Genomic DNA, 20,620 nt, shown 5'->3' on the forward strand with positions numbered 1-20,620 from the left:
CTTGCTTCCCATAATATAATAGAGTGGAATGGCTGTACATTAAGGAAAGGGAATAGAATCTAGTAGGCTACATTTAATGAGAATGGTTATATGATCTAACCTTCATGCTGATAAGGTAGCTATCAGTCAGCCAGTAGCCTAAGAACAATCTTTCCTGAAGCAGGGAGGTAAACTGAACACACTTGGCAACTTCCTTGCAACGCCTAAGCTTGTGAAGGTAGAAGCATCGGGTTTGGACTTTCATTTGCACTTGAAAATATTTGCAGTCATGCTACCAGGCCACACAGAAGCAGAAAGGAAATTTTTATGAATATTAGATTAACTGTTAAGGAAATAAAAAGCATTAAAGTCATCATTCAATTAATATTTGAGGGTTATTATGGAACTATCAATTAAACATGCCAGCACTCCAGTTTATTTTATTTATTAAATTTAGATTACATTAATATAATTTAAAATGCATGACATTTATTTAGCATCATCAGGAAACAAATGATCTCTGAGTAAATTTCTCCCAGTCATGAAGCTTAACCCTTAAAGTGTTAAAACATTTCAATTTAATCATTTTGAATAGAATTCTTTCTAAATTATGTGCTACTATTCCCTGTGTGTATCTATGATATAGCAAGCTATCATGATTTAACCATGTCTAAATGAATTCAGATCATCAGCAAATGTATTAATTATTAAAGATTCTATGATATATGAGTATCTTCAGGGCTCTTGAAATGTTAAATATCTATATATTTTTTATACTAAATATCCTTAGGCTGCTGTCCTTCATAAGTTTTATGTCTGCTTTTTGTTTTTGTTTTCTGATTTTTCTATCAATATCAGCCATTGCTGACAGCTGTCACTTCTTCAACTGCAGTATGCCTGCCTTCAGGCGCCTTCATCCAGCCATGATTTGTTGATTTTAATCTAACATAAATTGGGGTTGGGGGAGCCAAGATTGTTAGAATGATGTCTAATGCAGGAGAAATAAACTCTGAGTGGAGATGGGTGAGGTGAGGTGGGAACTGTCTAGAACAGACTCTGAGCTTTAACAGATGGACTTTGTTCAATCTACTTTATCTATAAAGATACCTTCCATTATTTATTAGTTCAACTTTTACTAGGCCGTGGGGATCCAAAGATGAGAACAATGTGGTTGTTGCCCTTGGACATTCCCCCAACCAGAGAGGGCCAGGCTACCACAGAAGAAGGAATAGACCAGGAAGGGCATCAAAGGAGACTGTTTTGGATATGTGAGATTTCTGGGTAAAAAAGTAGATTATTTGGGGGCTACTATTAAATGTATACAAAGACAAATGCTCTAGGATTACCATTGTTTAGAAGTCCCAATTCATGTTAAGGAAAGTACCAGAATAAAAATTAATAAATGTGGTGACTCTGGAGTCTGACAAACCTGTATTTGAATGACCTTGGGCAATCTTACTTTTGTTCCTTTTCATCAACTCTAAAATGGAGGTAATGATGCCTGCCTTATAAGGTTGCTGTGAGGACTGAATGAAATAATATGTGAAAAGTGCCCTGGAGAGTACCTCAGCCCAATTTGCTGCCCCCTGACTGTTAGTTCTCTTTTCTACTTTTTTTCCTTGCACTTCCCTAAAATGTTGTTTGGTAATTGGTATCTATTAAATGATAAATACTTTTTTTCGTATTTCTATGAGGCTGTTTTAAGTAATGTTCAATGACACATCACTTGAAACGTTGGTCTAATAATAGCACTAGAGACTTGAAGCTGACAAAGTGCACATTGTCAGTGGAGTCTCGATTCCAGTTTAGATATAGAAGAGGAGAACCGAAGAAGAATCCTTATTACTCAAAACACAGCCACCTCTATAGGCACGCTACTGTATTATTGTTTTGACTCCTTTTAGTAAAACATAAACCAAATGCTGCATAGGCACCTCAGTCAGCTCTTTAAAAAAGACGTTATAAACCCTGAATGTGTAAGACACAGTGGTACCATGGGGCATCTTTGCTGGCGTTTAGCTTGCCAGAATCACTTTGTGTTCATTTTGGTAATTTGGACATTTTTCTCCTTCCTATCAAATGTTTCAGTTCATCATTCAGTTCTCCATGCCATGCTGTTTTGTAATTCTAACCTATATTGCTCAAGAAAACCTTCAGTTACGCTGAGTAAATCAAGAATAGAAAGGTACTTGAGTGTCGTGCTCTTCACAGCTGTGTTAGTGAAGAAATAGATTTTTCATTGACCCTTATAAAATCCTTGTGTCAAAAATAATGACCATTGAAAGATCAATTAGTTACACCTGTATTTTGTTTTTAAGTAACTTTGCATTTTCCTTCTCAGTCTCCTCACTAGCCTAAATCTGTTTTCTTTTGAAGGTGGAGCACTTAACATTCACCAATATTAGCTACTTCTTGGTCTTATAAACTAAGTTTAATGAGTCGATTTAGGCTGTGTCTTTTAAAATAATATAACTATAGATTTAAACCCAATCACTTTTCTTTACTAATTACGTCAGCAGATGTTCAGTGTTCCATTTTCCTCGAGGGTGTATGGTTTCTCTTGGCTTCGAATAGTAATTCTCTGCTGTTGGTTTTGTCTGTAAGAATTTAAGCTGTTTAAAACTGTTTGTACTTGTGGCCAGGAGCCCCTAGTTTCCAAAGCAGTGGTTTATCACCCACCCTGTGTTATCTTTGCTCTTACATTTCTTCGGTCACAGGAACACAACAGCACCGGCAGGTTAGATCTTAGGTAGTGCATGTGTTCGGTATGCATGAACTGTTTATGACGAGCTGTGTGGGTCGGGCTCATGTTCCTGGAGTGCTCTGAGCAGCTTTGCTAATCTGTCAGCATAGTATGTTCTTGTGGATAAATATAGACATACGGGCACTCTGCGAGTTGTAGGTCACTGTCTTACTGTGCAGCTAAAAATTGTCCCATTGGTATGAACAGTCTGCCCTGGACAGAAGGCCTGCTTTAGTTTGTCTTCTACTGTAGGTCTTTTGTACCTGACTAAAAATACACCTTGGGCCAAAAATAAGAGCCCTACCTTGTGGCTAAGAGACTTATGGTGGCAGTGAGCAACAGGATCATGGAGTCCGTCATTATGTTTTTCTGCTTTGGAACATAGTCTGTGTAGCAGTTCCAGACTGTTAGTTTGGGTTCCTTTTCAGGCTCATGGAGATTACAGCAGCTTGCTGGAGACGGTCCTGTGTGATCAGCTTCATAAAAGGGCTTGGTAGGTATGAAAGGCTGTTAATGTGTGTAGAGTGGATAATCAGTTATTCAATGCTGAATGTAGGGAGGATTCTCCTAAAGGTTTCAATGGATGGGGGTGGGGGGAGCAATTGCATCTATATGCAGGGATTTACTTATAATGTCACTGATCAGAGGCAGGATTAATGCCTTTTAGGTATTCTGTTTGTGATTGCAATATTTCAGACATAAGATTTGGTAATTTTTGTGTATGAGTCTATGGAACAACAAGCCAAGATGTAATGGAATTTCGCTGTGCACTGAAGTTTTGCTGAAAGATTCGGTATGATTATCTGTGCTATAAAATTGCTAATCTTTAAGAATAGCTAGTATGTAGTTGGAAAAGAGTTAATACCGTCACATTTAATATTACAGCGGAGGTAGAATTTATGCTTGATTTCTTCTAAATATTAATGTAAATACCCTTATGTGTTTTATTTTAAACATTGAAATAGGCCTAAAGCAGTTTTTCCTTTGCTTTTGGCTTAGCCTTCTCCAACATTTAAAAAATAAATCTTTTTCTTTTTTTGTTTATGAATTGAAAACCAAGATACCATGTGTTAACCAATGTTCATTGGGTCCAAATTGCATGCTGCTGCTTTTCCTTTATTTGGGTAATAGCCTGGTTGCATTAGTTCCAGTATAACCTTGTAAGCAGTATCGTACAAGAGTTCAGAAAAATTAATGAGAGGAAACTTCCATGACACAGGGTTAATTACATGCATCGTGGATATTGACTTTTTAACTTTCTGTTTAATGAAGGTAGGAAAAGTTAATTTGTAAATAATAAAGGCACAACGTATTGCTCTAAGAGAGGAGAGACGTTTTGTTTATTAATGATTTGGGAGATTTAATTACTTGTTAATTCTATTGCACTATCTCTAATGAAACTATTAGATATTTACATATGATACCATTCCGTTTCTAGCAATACGTAATGTCTCTTTTAGTCATTAATTTACCCTTTACTTTGGGGACTTATAAAGTACAGTGTGTGCTGGGGAAATTTTTTCTCGAGATTTTTTTTTTAATGCATTACAAGCATACAAGTTAAATGAAAAAACTTATGGTTTCATGTATTTGGAACAAATGCTGCATTGTAATAGGACTTTTGTGAAATACTTAATATTTTTGTTGTTTGCTGTCTCTTGGAAATGTTACTGACCTCCACTGTATTTCAACTGAACAGACCACTCTCATGGTCTGATAACCATCTTGACTCTTTTTCACTCATTGCCTTTCTTGCTCCCAATATATAAACTTAACTTTTATACGGGATCTGTAACAACTAATATGTTTCTGGGAATTGGTAGATTTATCACCTTCTTAGATTATAAACTTCTGGTAGGCATATATCAAGTGAATTTTACATAGTCATTGTACATTTTCATAATTATTTAAGAATTTAGTAAAACCTAAAATCTTTTTTATTAAATGAGCTGACAGCTAAATAAATAAGTGCATATGAGTCAAGGGTTAATAAATATTTTGATGTTGACAAAATAAAAAACTAACTAGACTATAAAGGATTTCAGTTATTCAGTTAATTCATTTAACAAATGTTTATTGAGCTTCTATTGCATACCCCGCACTGGAAGTCCTTCCCTCGCTATGGATGTTGGAAATGTATCTTGTGTCATCATATATATTGTATAATGTGTATGCACAGCATCCTTATTATATACATATGTATATTATTGTATACATATGTGTATGTATATGTTTTATAATATAATGCATATTGCAACGTATATTGTAGCTGTGTGTATGTATATTATCTGATGATATAATATATATCATATTAACAAAGATATATGTAGGACTAGACTCTCCTTCAAGTCACTCCCCTCATCATATAATCTCCAAGGGGATCCTGGAGAGGAATAACTGAAACTTCGGTTTGTGACCTTTATTGGTTAAAATATGGCAGCTGCTGGCACTGCTCTCTGGTGGCAGTCCCCACACAGCCAGTCTGCACTGTCCTCATGGCCCCTTTAGGTTGGGTCCCCGTGTAATGCGCCCACTAACGCAGCTGCAAAAACTTGTGTTCAAAAACTGTTTTTCTCTTGCCCTTGATGTCTGGCTTAAATATAGTTCTAATAAAATAGGTCAAGAAGCTGGGTTTGTGTTTTTTGGTAGGCCTCAGTCCAACGTCCAGATAACGGTCTGCAAGTGACTGCTGTTCCCGCAGCCTCTAGAGCCCTTTTGACCATGACTCACAGTGAGAAACACACTTTGCACTGTGACCCAGAGCATACGCACACATATATCTGTAGACATAGACAGAGACTGAAAACAAAAGTTTTGTGAAACAGTGCTTACCTTTACTGTACACGGTGCCATCACTCTGCTATTTTCTGTTCTATGGTTTTCTATCCTAGTTCGTCGAAATCACGCTGGTCAGCACACACTAAATTGGTTTCATGATGAAGCAACGGGTCACAGCCTGCTCTTTGACAAACTCTGCTGTAAAGATTTCATAAGCCAGGCATTCTCCACACACTATTAGTCAAGTTCTCTACTGAAATGACATGCTGTCGTCCTTGATGTAATAGTCTACTCCTGGGCATTTTGGTGCATTATTTGTCAGCGTCCTGCTTGGTTGCAGAAATAGCTCTCTCCGTAGGCTTGATGTGAGTCTTGGGTTGAATGTAGAGTTGAATGTAGGGGACAGTTCATGACCTTATAAATCTTAACACTTCCTTACTCCTTAATGCAACAGGTATTTATTGAGTATTGGGTATTAAGCTAGAAGGTGAGGATACAAGAGGAATAAAACAAATTCCTTGCCCTTATTGCACTTAAGTGTAGTGAGAGAGACAGAAAACTATATGTCATCATATATCAAGAGGCAGCCAGCACTCTGCAGGCGGGTAAAGCTCGGTAAAGGGGATAGAGGCTCTCAGCAGAGGGAAGTACCGAGGAGTGGCTGGCCAGAACAGCATCTGATAAAACCAGAAGGAAGTGAGCCAGTGAGCTGCCGTGAAGTGTCCTTTTCCCTCCACTTATATAATCCCTACAACCTCCATACCCCCGTTCTCTTCTGCCTTGAAGCCTTCACTGACTGTATCTATCATCAGTTATTTCTAGGTGTCAGCTTCAATGTCACCATCCCAGAGAGTCCTGCCAAGACCCCACAATCACAGATATGTCTCCCCTTTTTCTCTCCTGCAGCAGCCTTCATAGCACTTTCCATTTAGTAATTACATTCTGGGTATGTTTATTACATAATGCCTGTCTCCCCTGCGTACTGTCAGCTGTGTGAGGACAGGAGTCGTGCCCAGCTCGCTCTGCCAGCAGCTAGCACAATGCTTGGAGTAGAGTGGGCCTTCAGTAGATGTTTGATGACTGAATAAATGAGCAAATTAATGAATGCTCTCCTAAATTCATGTGCTCTTCCCTTGGCTATTAAGCCTGACGCTGCCTTGCTGCATCTTGTGACTGAATGTAGTAAATTTTAAAAATCTTTCAAATTACCTTTTTAAATTTATCTTTGTATTCCCCACAGAACTTTTCAGAGTACCTTATGCGTATGACGGCCTCAGTGAAAATTTGTTATTTAGTGAATTGATTAAAATCTCACTCCGTCTTTTGAGACAAAAATATTTCTGGAAAGATTCAAACTATATTGTAACATAAGTATGATAAAGGATGCCTATGTAAATGACATTCCACCTGTGTTCATCTTTGCTGTGTGTTCTAAGTGTAAATGCTCCAAGATCCACACCATTCAGTCCAACACATTTAGTTAATGTGCAAGGATGTAATTGGACTTGAAATCTTAGTGAACATTCAGACCTATGTGATCGAACCTGGATTGTAGATGGTGTTCAATTTTTCTATATAATAATTTATTTTTTTTAAATTGAGGTCCTCAGATATCATTCCTTCATTATTGCCATCATAAGATGTAGGAAACTTTACAAATGAGCCTTATCTTTAAAAAAAATGTTTTATTATGAAATTTTTCAAACTCGAAAGGAGAAAGAATAGTACAGTATACAGTACCTCATTCAGATTCAACAGATATCAAGATTTAGTCATGTTTGCTTCATTTATACCTTTTTTGTCTTTGTTGAAGTATTTTGAATCCAATTTGGGCATCATTTCATTAAACTCCATATAATCAGCATGCATTCTAGAAAGTATGGATATTTTCTTACCTACCCACAATGCTATTATCATACCTAACAAAGTCGACCATAGTTCTTTGGTATCACCTAATATCCAGTCCATATTCAAATTGCTTTGCTTGTCATTTAAAAAGAGTCTTTTAACAGTTAGTTTGCTTAAATCAAGAATCAAACAAGATCCACACATTACATTTGGTTGTTCTTTATCCTAAGTCTCCTTTAATCATCCTACCCATTTTTATCTCTTCCATTGACTTGTAGAAATTGATGCAGTTTTCTTATAGAATGGATGTAATTCTTTAACTTGTTCCTATACGCCCATTGTTTCTTGTAAATGGGCATTAGGTCTAATGTTTTGAAAACTTGATAAACACAGACATAGGGCAAGATACAATTCCCTCTCTGCCACACTGCCAAAGTCATTAGTGTTCTAGTGCTGGGAGACTGAAAGCCCCTCAGACATTCCCAAGAATACAGAGCTAACAGTTTTCAGTGCTTGCCTACAAGAACACTGACAAATATCCTGCCACAGGTAGGGAATTTTGAGAAAGCTTCTAGAGTCAGTATTCTAAAAAACGCTCTTAAGCACCTTAATCATTGTAACATCTCACCAGGAAACATATCTTGCGTGGTTTCTTTATTGGGAAAGGGTGATGTGACAGGATTTCAGATCCATCTGTGTAAGATGTAGGATCTTCCTTCCTGTTCCACTAGGCCCTGTCCAGGTTGCTACCTTCATTATTTTTCTCATGGTAGGTACAGTGGTCTTTAATTTGTATTGTCCCTCAAACAGCCCCTTTTTAGCCCATCCTACACAACAACATCAGATCAACATTCTTCCCAGAAACCTGCTAGCTCCCAATTGTCCTCCAAGTAAAGTCCAAACTCATTAGCTTGTCATTCAAGACCTTAATTCTAATAATAAGAATTAAAAACCTACATTTTTATAGGACTTAAGAGTTTATTAAGTTTTTCATATATATTCTTGTTTAATTCTTTCATTCACACAAAGACTGTATTGTAGAATCAGATGGGTTCAGTTCAACAGATATTAAGTAAGCGCAATTGTTTAATTAATTATGTGAGGCACTGTGCTAAGTGCTTGGGATACAGACAAGATGTAGTCCTGTTCTTGAGGACTTTACAGGACCTTGGTGAAGACAGAGTTTGAACATATATACTAAGATAGGGATGTGTGGTGAGAGAGTGAGGAGATACTCTTAACAGATGCCTCCATGCACCTACCAAGATGTTCCCTCTGCCTAGGTTGCCCCATTCTCATCTCTACCTGTCAGAATCCTATTTGTCCTTTAAGACTGGGTGAAATGCCATCTATTCCATAATGTCTGTAATCAATGTCCCAGAAGAGAGATGCTGACTCTGTCCATCACTAGGCCTAGCAACAGAGTTTTGTGAAAGGCAGATTTCCAGTACATAATGTGTAAAAAAAAAAAAAATGTTAACACAAATCTTGAGTTTACAGCTAGGAGTAAAGACGGGCTTCTCATGTGTCCACCTGTAGCGTAGGGAGTTTCCAGTCTCCGAGAGGTGAGTGGAACCGGAGAGGAAGTGGAGGTGTAACTGGAAGGGTCAGGATTATTTGTGAAGCTTTCCTCTGTAGAGAGGATAGACGATAGAATCTCACTAATTCATATTAATTCAAGGTAAGGCAAGTATTAATTATTAAGTGTTTGAATTGTGAGAGTTTTGAATAAGTGATGTTTTCATGCATTTTCAACGTAAATTTTTATACAATTATGGAATACTGGAGCTAGAAAGGACAGCCTGCCGTAGCCTCTCTAAGAATAACAGATAAAGAAACTGAAGCCCGTTGGTGCAAGTTCCTCCCCCAAGGTCACGCAGAGCTACACCAGGTCCCTGTTCAAGGCTCTTTCTGCTTTGCCTACAAAGCATTAACTTAGCTGATGTTAATGGAGCATATCAGTTTTGCAATAGGCAAGTTAAATTAAAAACAATTTTGACTACTGGGTTAATTGGTCCCCTTTGCTTTCCTGTTTATTTACATCAGAGGTGTCAGAGTATGTTCCCCGGGCCAGCAGCATTGGCATAACCTGGGGACTGGTTAGAAATGCAAATTATCGAGCCCCACCCAAGACCCACTGTGTCAGGTAGAGCCCAGCCTTCCAGGTGAATCTGAAGTGCAAAGATTCTGAGCACCACTGATTCACATTGTGAGTCAGCAAATCTTTTTCCAAGTTAACGTTAGAAAATACAAGGCCTGGGGGCCGGCCTGGTGGCCTAATGGTTAGGTTCGTGCGCTCCACTTCTGGCGGCCCGGGGTTCACAGGTTCGGATCACAGGCGCGGACTTACGCACTGCTTATTAAAGCCATGCTGTGGCGGCGTCCCATATAAGCTAGAGGAGGATGGGCATAGATGTTAGCTCAGGGCCAGTCTTCCTCAGCAAAAAGAGGAGGATTGGCAACAGATGTTAGTTCAGGTCTAATCTTCCTCAAAAAAAAAAAAAAATACAAGGCCTTGTCCAATTTCTCACAAATTTTGAATTAATTGATTTCAAATTAGTGAGATTTTGCTGCATCGAATAAGCCAGAAGAGGAAGAAAATAGAAAGGGGAGAAAATGAGAGAAGATGGAAGAAAGGATGGCCAGCGAGGGACACAGGAATGAGAGCAGTCTGTTCTGCTGGGGAGAAGAAGGAAGTTGAAATTCAGGATTATCCTGCCTCTAGCAGGTTATTCGATCTCCTTTTGGTGAGAAAGGACCTTGAAATGTCAATGTAACCTCATCTTCCTTTGCTCACAGATCTTGGCAGACATTCTTTCAGGCTCTGATGACAGTGTCTACTTTGAAAATCGGGAGAAAGTCCACGTAATTGCATCTTAGCAGGTGACAGACATTTATAAAGGAAATCACTGAAGTGTTACTGTCATTTTTCTAAGATAAAATACTGGAAGGCAAAGGAAGAGAGAAAAGAAAACAGGGCAGTGACTTGATGCTTACTCTCTGTTTAGTGAACTACTTCACTCTCTCCGAGGTATTCAGTCTTTGGGAGACCAAAGATAAAAATGGTTTTGCGAGTCCCTGATTGAAGTAAACACAGAACATGGTACCTTCAAGTTCACTTGTTCCTTGTTAGGATAACAACCAGTTAAAGGTTATATCATCAGTATATCTGGGAAAGAATAATCTCTAGACCTTTCTAAGTTGTGTCATTAATCAGGTTTCAGATATTTTTATGGGTCTTCAATTCTTGACTCTGTTTTGTACTCCTAGCCTTTCTCAAAGCCCCTCTATTGGCAAAAAGATGCATTCGAGTTCAAGAGGGCAAACAACCTGTTAGGAGGGACCTCCATGGCTGGAGGTTATTTTAGTCTTTCTAGAAAATAACCAACTACACTATTCTATAGGAAGCCTCTTTCTCTAAATCACAACATTTATATTTTATTTCGTCATCTACTGAAGTCCCAAAACTAGCTTATACCAGGGTAAGACCTGTGGGAAAGAGGAATTATTTTATTCAGTCTTCATCATGGTTTGTTCTGAACAACAGGCTAATACGGAAAGCTCACAAGATCTGTTGTCAGACAGAAATGGATTCGGATCTCGAGTTGACCACACTTTGTCCTTGAGCAAGTCACTTAACTTCTCTGAACCTATATGGTCTTATCTGCAAAAGGGAAATTGTCTGGTCTTCTAGGATTATTTTTGAGGATTAAAAATATTACTTATCCTAGAGATATCTTGTGGACCCTGAAACTTGAAGGAACACAATTTGAGAACTATAGGATTAAGAGAACTAAATAGTGTAAGAGAAAGGAGGAATATATCTAATCAACAAAAATGGGAGGAACATTTCACATTATCAGAATTTTATGGAAATTAATTAAGCATAACTTAACATGTCATTGAATATATTTTTATTCCAAGGCAAAAATTATTTTGGGGGCCGGCCCCGTGGCTTAGTGATTAAGTGCGCGCGCTCCACTACTGGCGGCCCGGGTTCGGATCCCGGGCGTGCACTGATGCACCGCTTGTCCGGCCATGCTGTGGCGGCGTCCCACATACAGCAACTAGAAGGATGTGCAACTGTGACATGCAGCTATCTATCTTTGGAGAGAAAAAAGGGAAAAAAAGGAGGAGGATTGGCAATAGATGTTAGCTCAGAGCCAGTCTTCCTGAGCAAAGAGAGAAGGATTGGCATGGATGTTAGCTCCGGGCTGATCTTCCTCATTAAAAAAAAAAATTATTTTTGAGAATTTTTACCTGGTATTCTCTTTTTGACTTAGCTTTAAATATATAAAATTATTTAGGAATCATCCATCTCTTTGTTAAGAAATGTTTTTCTGTTGCTCAAACTAATCGTTTCTTCTTATCCCAACATTTTCCATTTCTTAATAATACTCTTCAGAGGAAAATAATTCTTCCTATTATACTTGGAGTGTTTTTTTCTTTTTATCCTAATTTATTTTACATGACTTTCAGGGTTTCTGGTCATTTTGAGTATTTGCAGTACCTTTTAAAATGCCATTTCTTAAGCACCCTCATAAATGCATTAGTGGACAATTTATTATTGTTCTATACCCAGTGTGACACGTCCTCACAGTAGCTGCGTCATCCTTGGTTTATGTTTTATGAAATGTTCCTGTAATGCCAGAAAATGAAATAAGTCTTACGGGAAAGGAGGGATTGTCGGGGGAAGCATGGTTCTAAAGAAGGAGCCCAGCTCTTAATTGCTAAAGGGGTTTGCCCTCAGAACCTGCAAAATGAATGCAGCACTGAGAACTGGCAGAAAGAATAACTTACATCCAACTATGAATAAAGAAATCTAGTAAATTTACTCCTGTGTTGAAAGATAAGGTTATGTTGAGCGCTAGAGAGTAAAGTTGTTTAAATGGGCCTCTGTTTCTAGGAGGAGTAGCTAGTTTGAACAGTTACCACATATAATCTCAGGGGCACTTCAAAAAAAAAGGAAACTATTTTTTATTTCAGATGCTTGGAGTGTGATTCCAGTAATGAAAACAACAGAAAAAGCATTGAGTGTTTTGAAAAACGGGCTGTGTGCTTGTCCGTCTCGGTAAGCTGGTGGAAAGCAGGCAAAGCTGTCCTCCTCTTCTGAGTCATGTACTTTGTGAAGGGCAGCGGAGAAGCTGTGTGTCCAATGGGCATTTTGACTCATGCCCTTTACAGGCTGGTTAAAATTCTGATTTCCAACCAGAACTGACACAGATACGGGCAGGCCAAACGGATGGATCGGAAAAGCAGATCCTGCTCAAGCCAAGTGTGTCTGGATTTTCTTAGACTCCAAGAATGTACACAGCCTTCATTGCTCTCCACAGCAGTCCCAAGCTTTGACATCTGAATGCCTTCGGGCAAATAAAGAAGAGCAAGCTCCTGTATACACTCCCTCTGTTTGATTTCCTGTTTTTTTTTTTAGAATGTGTTGCAGTCTGACATATTGTGTGTGTGTGTGTGTGTGTGTGTGTGTGTGTACACACACATGAAATTGCTGATTATGTGACCCCGCCTCAGTAAACTGTAAACTCAATGAGGGCAGGAACCATCTGTTCTGTTCACTGCTGTCTTCCCAGTGCCTAGAATAGTACCGGAATTTATACATTCAATAAATATTGGTTGAAAGGAATGAGTGAATGATAGCCTATAATGAGCGATGGTATTAACTTCTCTGAAAATCTGACTGAGAAAACCAACTGCTTTTCTGTAACATATATTGCCCCTTTTAACCTCTAGGGCTCTTGTATGAGGAGAATCATTATAGCATTTCCTTTCCTTTCAGTGTCATAATAAAAATGTGGCTGAACTATGAGTTGTGGGGGTGTTTGTATTGGTGCTGCAGTTAGGAGGTTAGTAATTCCTAGAAATGTTAGTAACTTAAGGAAATTGTGCTGAAGACCTTAGGCAGCTAAGAGCAGCCAGCCTGAGAATTAAAGTATTAGTCAGTGAAATAGGAAAAAAAGAGTCTTGTTCAAAAGAGCATCACTTGAGGTCAGAAATAGATCTAATAAAGAGGAAACGAATGGGACCCAGAAGCCCAAAGGAAATTAAAGAATGAACCCTGCTTGATATAAGAAATAGAGACCCAGTGAAAGAGGGAAAACACCTCCTGAAGCCATTCAGCAGAACGAAATAGAAATAGGATTTGGAATAAAAATAGTAAAACAACATCCACAAAACCCACTTAAGATAAAAGAAGGCAATGGAGAAAAATTAGGACATATTTAATCCAAGATTAAAATGTAAATGAGAAAATATAAAGAGAAAGCAAATTTCAAAAAGATTCAATAATTAGAGACTTTAATATGTGAAAGTGATGCCCTTCTCAACCCACCTCAGCTCCCCGCATACTCCCAGAAGCACAGATTTGAGTAATTTTCTAGGGAAATTGAGCTGTTGTGTGAAAATAGAAAGATGAGCTGAAGCAGGAAAGGAGAGGGGATAAGGCCAATAGATTGAAGCTAAAAAATTCATCACTTGCAAGAAATTGAAATGGGAGAAGTTTTTTAATCCAACAAATTAAATTTTTCCTTCTACATATATTTAGATGAGATATGGGGAAGATAAGATAATGATGAGCTGTCAGCGCCCTTTCGTCATAAGGGGTCCGTATTTCCAGAGGCCAGACAGTAAGAGGAAGCTGGTCCCCAGGAGCAGCTGGGTGGCAATGTCAGGCAAAGCCTGTGGAGGGCAGGGCTCAGCCTAGCCAGGTGGAGGAGGGGATAGTGACCTGGACCCTGAAGGGTGGGGGACTTGCTTGCCAGGCTGGAGAGAAAGCTGGGAAAGCACTCAACAGTAGTTGCCTAAATTTGCAGAGCAGGAAAATGGGGCCTAAGCATGGCTGTTAATGAATTGGTGGTTTGTTTGTTTCACTCAAAAATAAATTTCAGTTAAAAAATCAGACCTGTGAAGAAATAGATTTAATTCTTGAGAGCTAAATTTTTAGGAATGGTGAGTTTACCTTGTTATACACCAAAACTTTTTTGAAATGGAAACCTTTTAGAAATTTCTTTCACTCTTTTTTCAAACTTCTCAAATACAGGACTATACATCAAACTCATTTTAACCTTTCTATGGGATTCAGGGTCATCATCATGAACATTAATTATGATAACATGCTGGATGGAGATATTGATGCCCCTAAGCCTGTGAGAATATCAGGTCCTGTGGCTCTGTACTAAATGGCTCAGGCAACTGCATTTTTCAGTTCTGGTGGCTTTTTAGAGTTATGCCATTTTTTTTTTCTTCTTTTGCTATTAGTATTTCTGCCCTAGAAGTTGCACCTTTCCTTTATCATTTTCTGTTTCCAGAGAATTGTGAATTTAGAAACTAGACAATTGATCTTAATTATGTGTAGATTAAGAGCAAGCAAGTGCTGAGGGAAGGTCTGACAATTTTTTTCTAATGGTAATGTTCTAATGTTTAGACTAATATGGACTTTGTGACTCAATTTTGACTACCAGGGAACGTATATTTCCTGGTTCTCAGTTATATTGTCACCACGTAACTGAGTTACAGAAAGGGACCATGTCGTATGTTTATTTTTGAAAATTATTCTGACAAAAGGCTAAGATTTGTTATGAATTTATTATAGTAGGATGAAGAGGGATTACTAAAACTTGGGAGTGGGTCTAGTTCAAGGACACTTACCCCGTTCAGTTTCACTGCATATTCATCTGCTCAACTGATCTGTTTGAAACTGGAATGATGGGCACCCTCCCCTTGAATCACTTTCAGCTCTGGCACAGGGCTCCGCTGGGCTAGGACAGTTCCACCTCCCTAAGACACAGACTTTTGCACTCACAAAGATGTCTGGCTTTGAAGTTCAGGTGGATAGCGTTTTTTATGATAGTAGTGAGTTGGTACTTTGGTCTTTTAAATGGAAGATTTGTCTGAGAGGCATTCTGGTATCTGGATTTCAGCTATGGGTTCGAAATGCAGCTTTGCAGGAGGACTGCCAGAGATCACTCTTATGAAAGTTCTCTCACTACAGTTATGACTTTTAGGCCCCAGAGTCTTGTAATTATGGATCTGGTCTTGCAATTATGTATTACATCCACCTGATTATTGCCATCATCTAGAAATTGATTAAATCCTGTGGAAAACTAAAGATAATAAAAAGTTGTCCTCTACGTAGACTTTTTTGATTTATATTCCAGTCTCCAGTCCTATGGCATGATGCCTTTGATACACATGAAGATATCTAGTACAGATCTTATGTCCTCTGTAGTTCAAGTGGGGAGGTTTCCTACTTCTACTAGGTGCCTGCAGGGAGAGAGTCAGAGGCAAAGCAGAGGAGTGGCCAGGGCTTCATTTGCATCACCTGATTTTGAATATGCCCCTGTAGAATAAACAGTACCTTTTAGTAAGCTGCTTGGAGTGCCGTTTAATTAAAGGCTCTTCATTGCAAATACCGCACCCTATTCCTTTAAAGACTCTGACTACTGATTCTTCTCGTAGAGTTCCCTCCCTATGAATCACTTCAAGACACATAGAAATAAAATAAGATGTCATTTTAGTTAGTTATTTAAGGAGATTGTTTTGAGTATTATCTGCATGAAGAACTCTGTATTAGATCTGGGAGGCTACAGTCTTGTTAGAGGATACAGTTAGAAGAGTATATGATTCAATGACAGGGCTAATCCTCAGCAAAACCATGTGACCAACTGATAATTACTTCACTTGACAACTATCTGTTGAGTCTTCCTTGGGTGATGTAAGATGTACAAGACAAAGCAAAATGCCAAACAGTGTGAGTTGAATGTTTAATCTTGTAATAAAACTTACCAAGGAGGATTGGCCTGGTGGAGGTAGGTTTCATGGAGATAGGACTAGAAGTGGTTTTGAAAGGCCAGGAGGGTTAGGTGAGCAGAGAAAAGTGGAAAGGAGCAATAGGAGAGAAAGAAGGAAGGCATAAATGAGAATAGTGTGTTTCAGGGCCAGCCAGAGCGTCAGCATGCCTTGGGCGCAGGATGGGGGCAAACTACTGAAGGTGGTCAAAACCAGGCCGTGTGTTTGAGGCTTGATGATGATAATTGAGAGCTGTTGAAAAGTTTGAGCATAATAGTCTTATGATTAAAGCCATGCTAAAGAAAGATTAGTTTGGCCTGTGAACTGGATGAAATAAAATCAGCAAAAGGGCTGTTACAGTAATCTAGCTGTAGGTTTCCAAAGGCCTAGACTAGGATGGAGCTAATGAGAATTGAGAGGAAATCAATAATATACAACAATTTTACTTCATGTTTATAACTGGAGAGGCCATATTCTTAAGGTTTAGTGATAGTTGAGATACAGGAAGACCCTCCAGATGTAAGGGACCCTTCAACTGTCTGGCAGGTTAAGCGAATCAGAGAGGAGCGAACATTAGGAGGGGCAGGAAAGATGAGGGAAAATCTACAACATAACGTGAGGACATGTTTATAGTTCAGTAAAGTAAATAAAACTTTAGCATGGCTTCCTCAGAATTTGGCAAGGCATAGAAAGAAGGTAAGAGAAGCCTTGACTTTATTTGTAGTTTAAAAAGAGTGTTCAGCTTTCAAGGAGAACTTTATTCCTCCTTTATTATCAACGACACACCACCATTCTCTTGATATCCAAACCAGTGTCCAAACTGGAAGTCCACTTTTTTCTTTACTCTTTTCCTTAATCTCTGTATCCAGTCACCTAAAACTATGTAGTCTTCCTTTTAAAAGTCTACTTTATTATTATCCTGTCCTCAGCATTCCTGATGCCTCTCTGCTAAGCCCACTTACTCTTAATATTTCTTTCATTGGATATTGATAACTGACCATCTTAAAAATACTTAGGTGAAAGGGGTAGTCCATGTTAGCATTTTACTTGTCAAAGCATAGTAAAAAGTAGAGAGACATGAAATTTTCATTGATGAATCAATTTTTTTCTCTAACTATCTAATTAAAACAGTTGTCTGACTTTGTTGCATTCTGAATAGAGGCTACTCGCCGGGGACCCTAATAGTTGCCTCTTTTCAAGATCTAATCCAAGTAGGGAATCTGCACATCTTATAAATGACAAGGAGGGGCATCCCAGCTTGAACCAAAGGATGATGAGAGAGAAAAGTTAAACCCACACCTTGGATGGCATAGATGAGGCACTGCGTGAGCCTTTTATCTCTCCAGAGGTGCATCCCTTTCTGGAGCAAGAGCCAGCTGGGCTTCCGGAAATGGGTTCTTGGAGACTTCTGGAAAGGATGACCCCAGAGTCTTTTCCATTATTAGAGTGAAGCACAGAAGACAGAGAGCTCCTGGCCATTAGGAAAACCTAGACAAGAAATCCTTTTTTTTTCTGTATACGTTTTCTTAGTCCACTTCCCTGGAGCATAAAAAAGTCAAAAACATCTTAAGTATCATAAGATTTATCAGCTGTATTATGTACTTGCAACATAATTTACCTAAAGCAATGTGGTAACCAGAAGTATTTCAAGATTATCAAATATAGCATAATGCAAACATAATGTAATTAAAATAATTATATTCTGACACCATTCCTAAAGCATAAGGCTAGGTTATGATATTAAGTGTTAGCATTCTTGATATGATTCATATCCATATATTTATGGTTTAACACAGCCAATCTGAATATTTATGACATTATTTTCAGCCAGTAAGAATATCCATTCTATTTTTCAGCTTCTCCAGTTGGCAACGGTTATATCAAGCCTCCGGTTCCACCTGTTTCTGGCACACAACGGGAGAAAGGGCCGCCAACCATGTTACCCATCAATGTGGACCCAGACAGCAAACCAGGAGAATATGTCCTCAAGAGTTTATTTGTCAACTTCACCACTCAGGCTGAGCGCAAGATTCGCATCATTATGGCAGAACCCCTGGTGAGTATGCGCCATGAAGTCCACTTCTTTTTAAATTCATCTTTGCACTGAATATAGTAGACTTTACAGCTCTAAGAAAGGATAAATTGCTTTTCCCCTAATTTCTAAAGGTTTTTTTTTCATACCTTAGATAATTTTTTAAAGATTATAGTTAAGTGTCCTGATTTAAGAAGAAAAAATTGAAGACTGAGGACTTGAAGACAATCCTCAGCAAATACAATTCAGTAGCACGCTTCACTACTACATTTAGGACTAATAAGCATAATTTAGCAATAACAAGGATTAATCATTGAAAAACTGTGTTCAGAGTCTCGCTATGTATATATACTTTGGTCAAAATCTTTTGTCCTATTTTTAAAATAAATTAGAGGGCTGGCCCTGTGGCTTAGCAGTTAAGTGCGCACTCCGCTACTGGCGGCCCGGGTTCGGATCCCGGGCGCGCGGGCGCGCACCAATGCACCACTTCTCCGGCCGTGCTGAGGCCATGTCCCACATACAGCAACTAGAATGATGTGCAACTATGACATACAGCTGTCTACTGGGGCTTTGGGGGATAAATAAATAAATAAATAAATAAAATAAAGTAAATTAGAAAAAACAATCATTGTTCTTCAGGTGGCTTCCTGGACTCCCAGTTTGAGAACATGAGGTCTAAGTGACATATTGTCCGAGGAAGTTTTCTGGTGAATCGTTCAGAAATGCCGCGTTGATTTCTAAAACTGGAAGAGAGGGAATTCTTGACTCACTCACCTGTAGGTCCCTTATTAGACAGATAATGCCTTTGGACATTGGTATCTTTCTTTGCAGATGATTCTGCTACAAAATAAGGCGGATTTCAGTTAATTGCCTAACAAGGTCTTTAAAGACAGAGGGCTGAATCTCAAAGGGACTGTTCAGGAAGGGAGAAAATCCACTTGGTAGGTTCAGATTACTTGTTTTCTGACCTTGGCAGGGCCACACACAATAAGAGAAAAAGAAAGGAATTCAGAGTGATGCAGCTCTGTCTGTGAAGCAGGGCCTTGTCCCTCCCGTGAGGGTACTGGGGCACGAGAAGACAGTCTGAGGTTTGCTTTACTGCATCAGAGCTTAAAATAATTAAATGTAATGTTATTGAGCCTATAACACAAGTCTCAAAATATGTAACAGATGATGCTCAACATCATCTGTTAAAAATGACCTTTATAAGAATCACAATTTAAGGTTTGGGAATCAAAATTCAAGAATATTTGTTAAGTGTGTGGTTACCTGAAAGTTACAAACTTTGCATTTTAACGTTTGTATTAGATCAATGGAGATTATCTTTGTGAATTCTAATTTATTATTATGGAAATGTTTCTTGGTTTTGCAATTTAACACAAAATGTTTAATGATTTAAACATTTAAATTAAACTCGAGTACAGTACCTTTTTCCACTCACTCATATTTTTATGTTACTACTACACTTATTACTAATAATAGCAGATCATTCTGGAGTAGTTACTATGTGCCAGGTACTGTGCTTAATTTATTATCCCCTTTAATGTTCACAGTGACCTGAGGTTGTAGTATTTATATCCCCGTTTACAGATAGGAAAATTTGGCACAGAAAGGGTAAAGTCATTGCCCAGGGTCACCCAGTATTGGTTTGAATTCAAGCTGGGTGACTTCAGAGCCCACCTCTGAACCACTCTACACTCTATTGCTAGTCCTTGCGAGATCATCTTCATGTAGATACTTTCTTTAACTTCTTAAAACAAACAACATAGGGCTCTCCTATAACTCAAGTCAGCTCAAAATCATGTACCCACATACCCATTGCCTAGAACAGTGCTGATCTTCTGAGCTCCTTGAGAGATGCTGGGATGGCCCAGACTCCATCTCCCTGGTGGAGGGTGGGAAGCCGCCTGGGTTCCAGAGGGCATGGGGGAGTTTAAGGAAGAGAGAGTGGTAAGGCATGTCAAAGACAAAACTGAAACAGTTTACTAACGAGTTTGACATCCTTTATTCAACAGAAAACAGTCCATGGATTGGGGAAGTACAGGCCTCACAAGCAGTGGAGCACTGTTCCCAGGGGTTTGGGGGCAAGAGCCAGTTTTATAGAGCCTTAGAAGAGGCAAGGCAGAAACGGCACGAATGCTCCGGGGTCAGGGATTTCCTTATGAAGCTAGCAGGTTCTGTTTTCTAGGGTAAGGGAGGCTGCCTAAAGCTGAGTTGGAGGATTGTGATTGGTGTATGGGAGGTTTCTTTGACAGATGTTTCCCATAAGTGCAGGCTGACTTAGATGTAGGTTTGTGACGAGGGCCGGGTCCCTGGGGCAGCCTTCATTTTGTGGGTCCCGATAATATGAATTAACTTTGTCGGGCACAATGAAGAATCATTTCACTCCTGTACTGTAGAAAAGTGCAAAAATGGCAGGTGAGGGCTCTCTGAAACTGTGT

At 38.9% G+C, this 20,620-nt stretch overlaps 1 protein-coding gene across 5 annotated transcripts in view; it reads left to right on the plus strand.

Moving 5' to 3' along the window:
- Positions 1 to 20,620, plus strand: part of FRY (FRY microtubule binding protein) — a 314,584-nt gene that overhangs the window by 100,684 nt on the left and 193,280 nt on the right. For all 5 annotated transcript variants that reach the window (XM_058547971.1, XM_058547972.1, XM_058547974.1 and 2 more), the window contains exon 2: positions 18,004 to 18,203. In XM_058547971.1, the coding sequence (XP_058403954.1) occupies positions 18,004 to 18,203 (200 nt within the window). The remainder of the gene's footprint in view (positions 1 to 18,003; positions 18,204 to 20,620) is intronic.

This window comes from Diceros bicornis, chromosome 9 (assembly GCF_020826845.1).
Source record: "Diceros bicornis minor isolate mBicDic1 chromosome 9, mDicBic1.mat.cur, whole genome shotgun sequence".
NCBI lineage: Eukaryota > Metazoa > Chordata > Mammalia > Perissodactyla > Rhinocerotidae > Diceros > Diceros bicornis.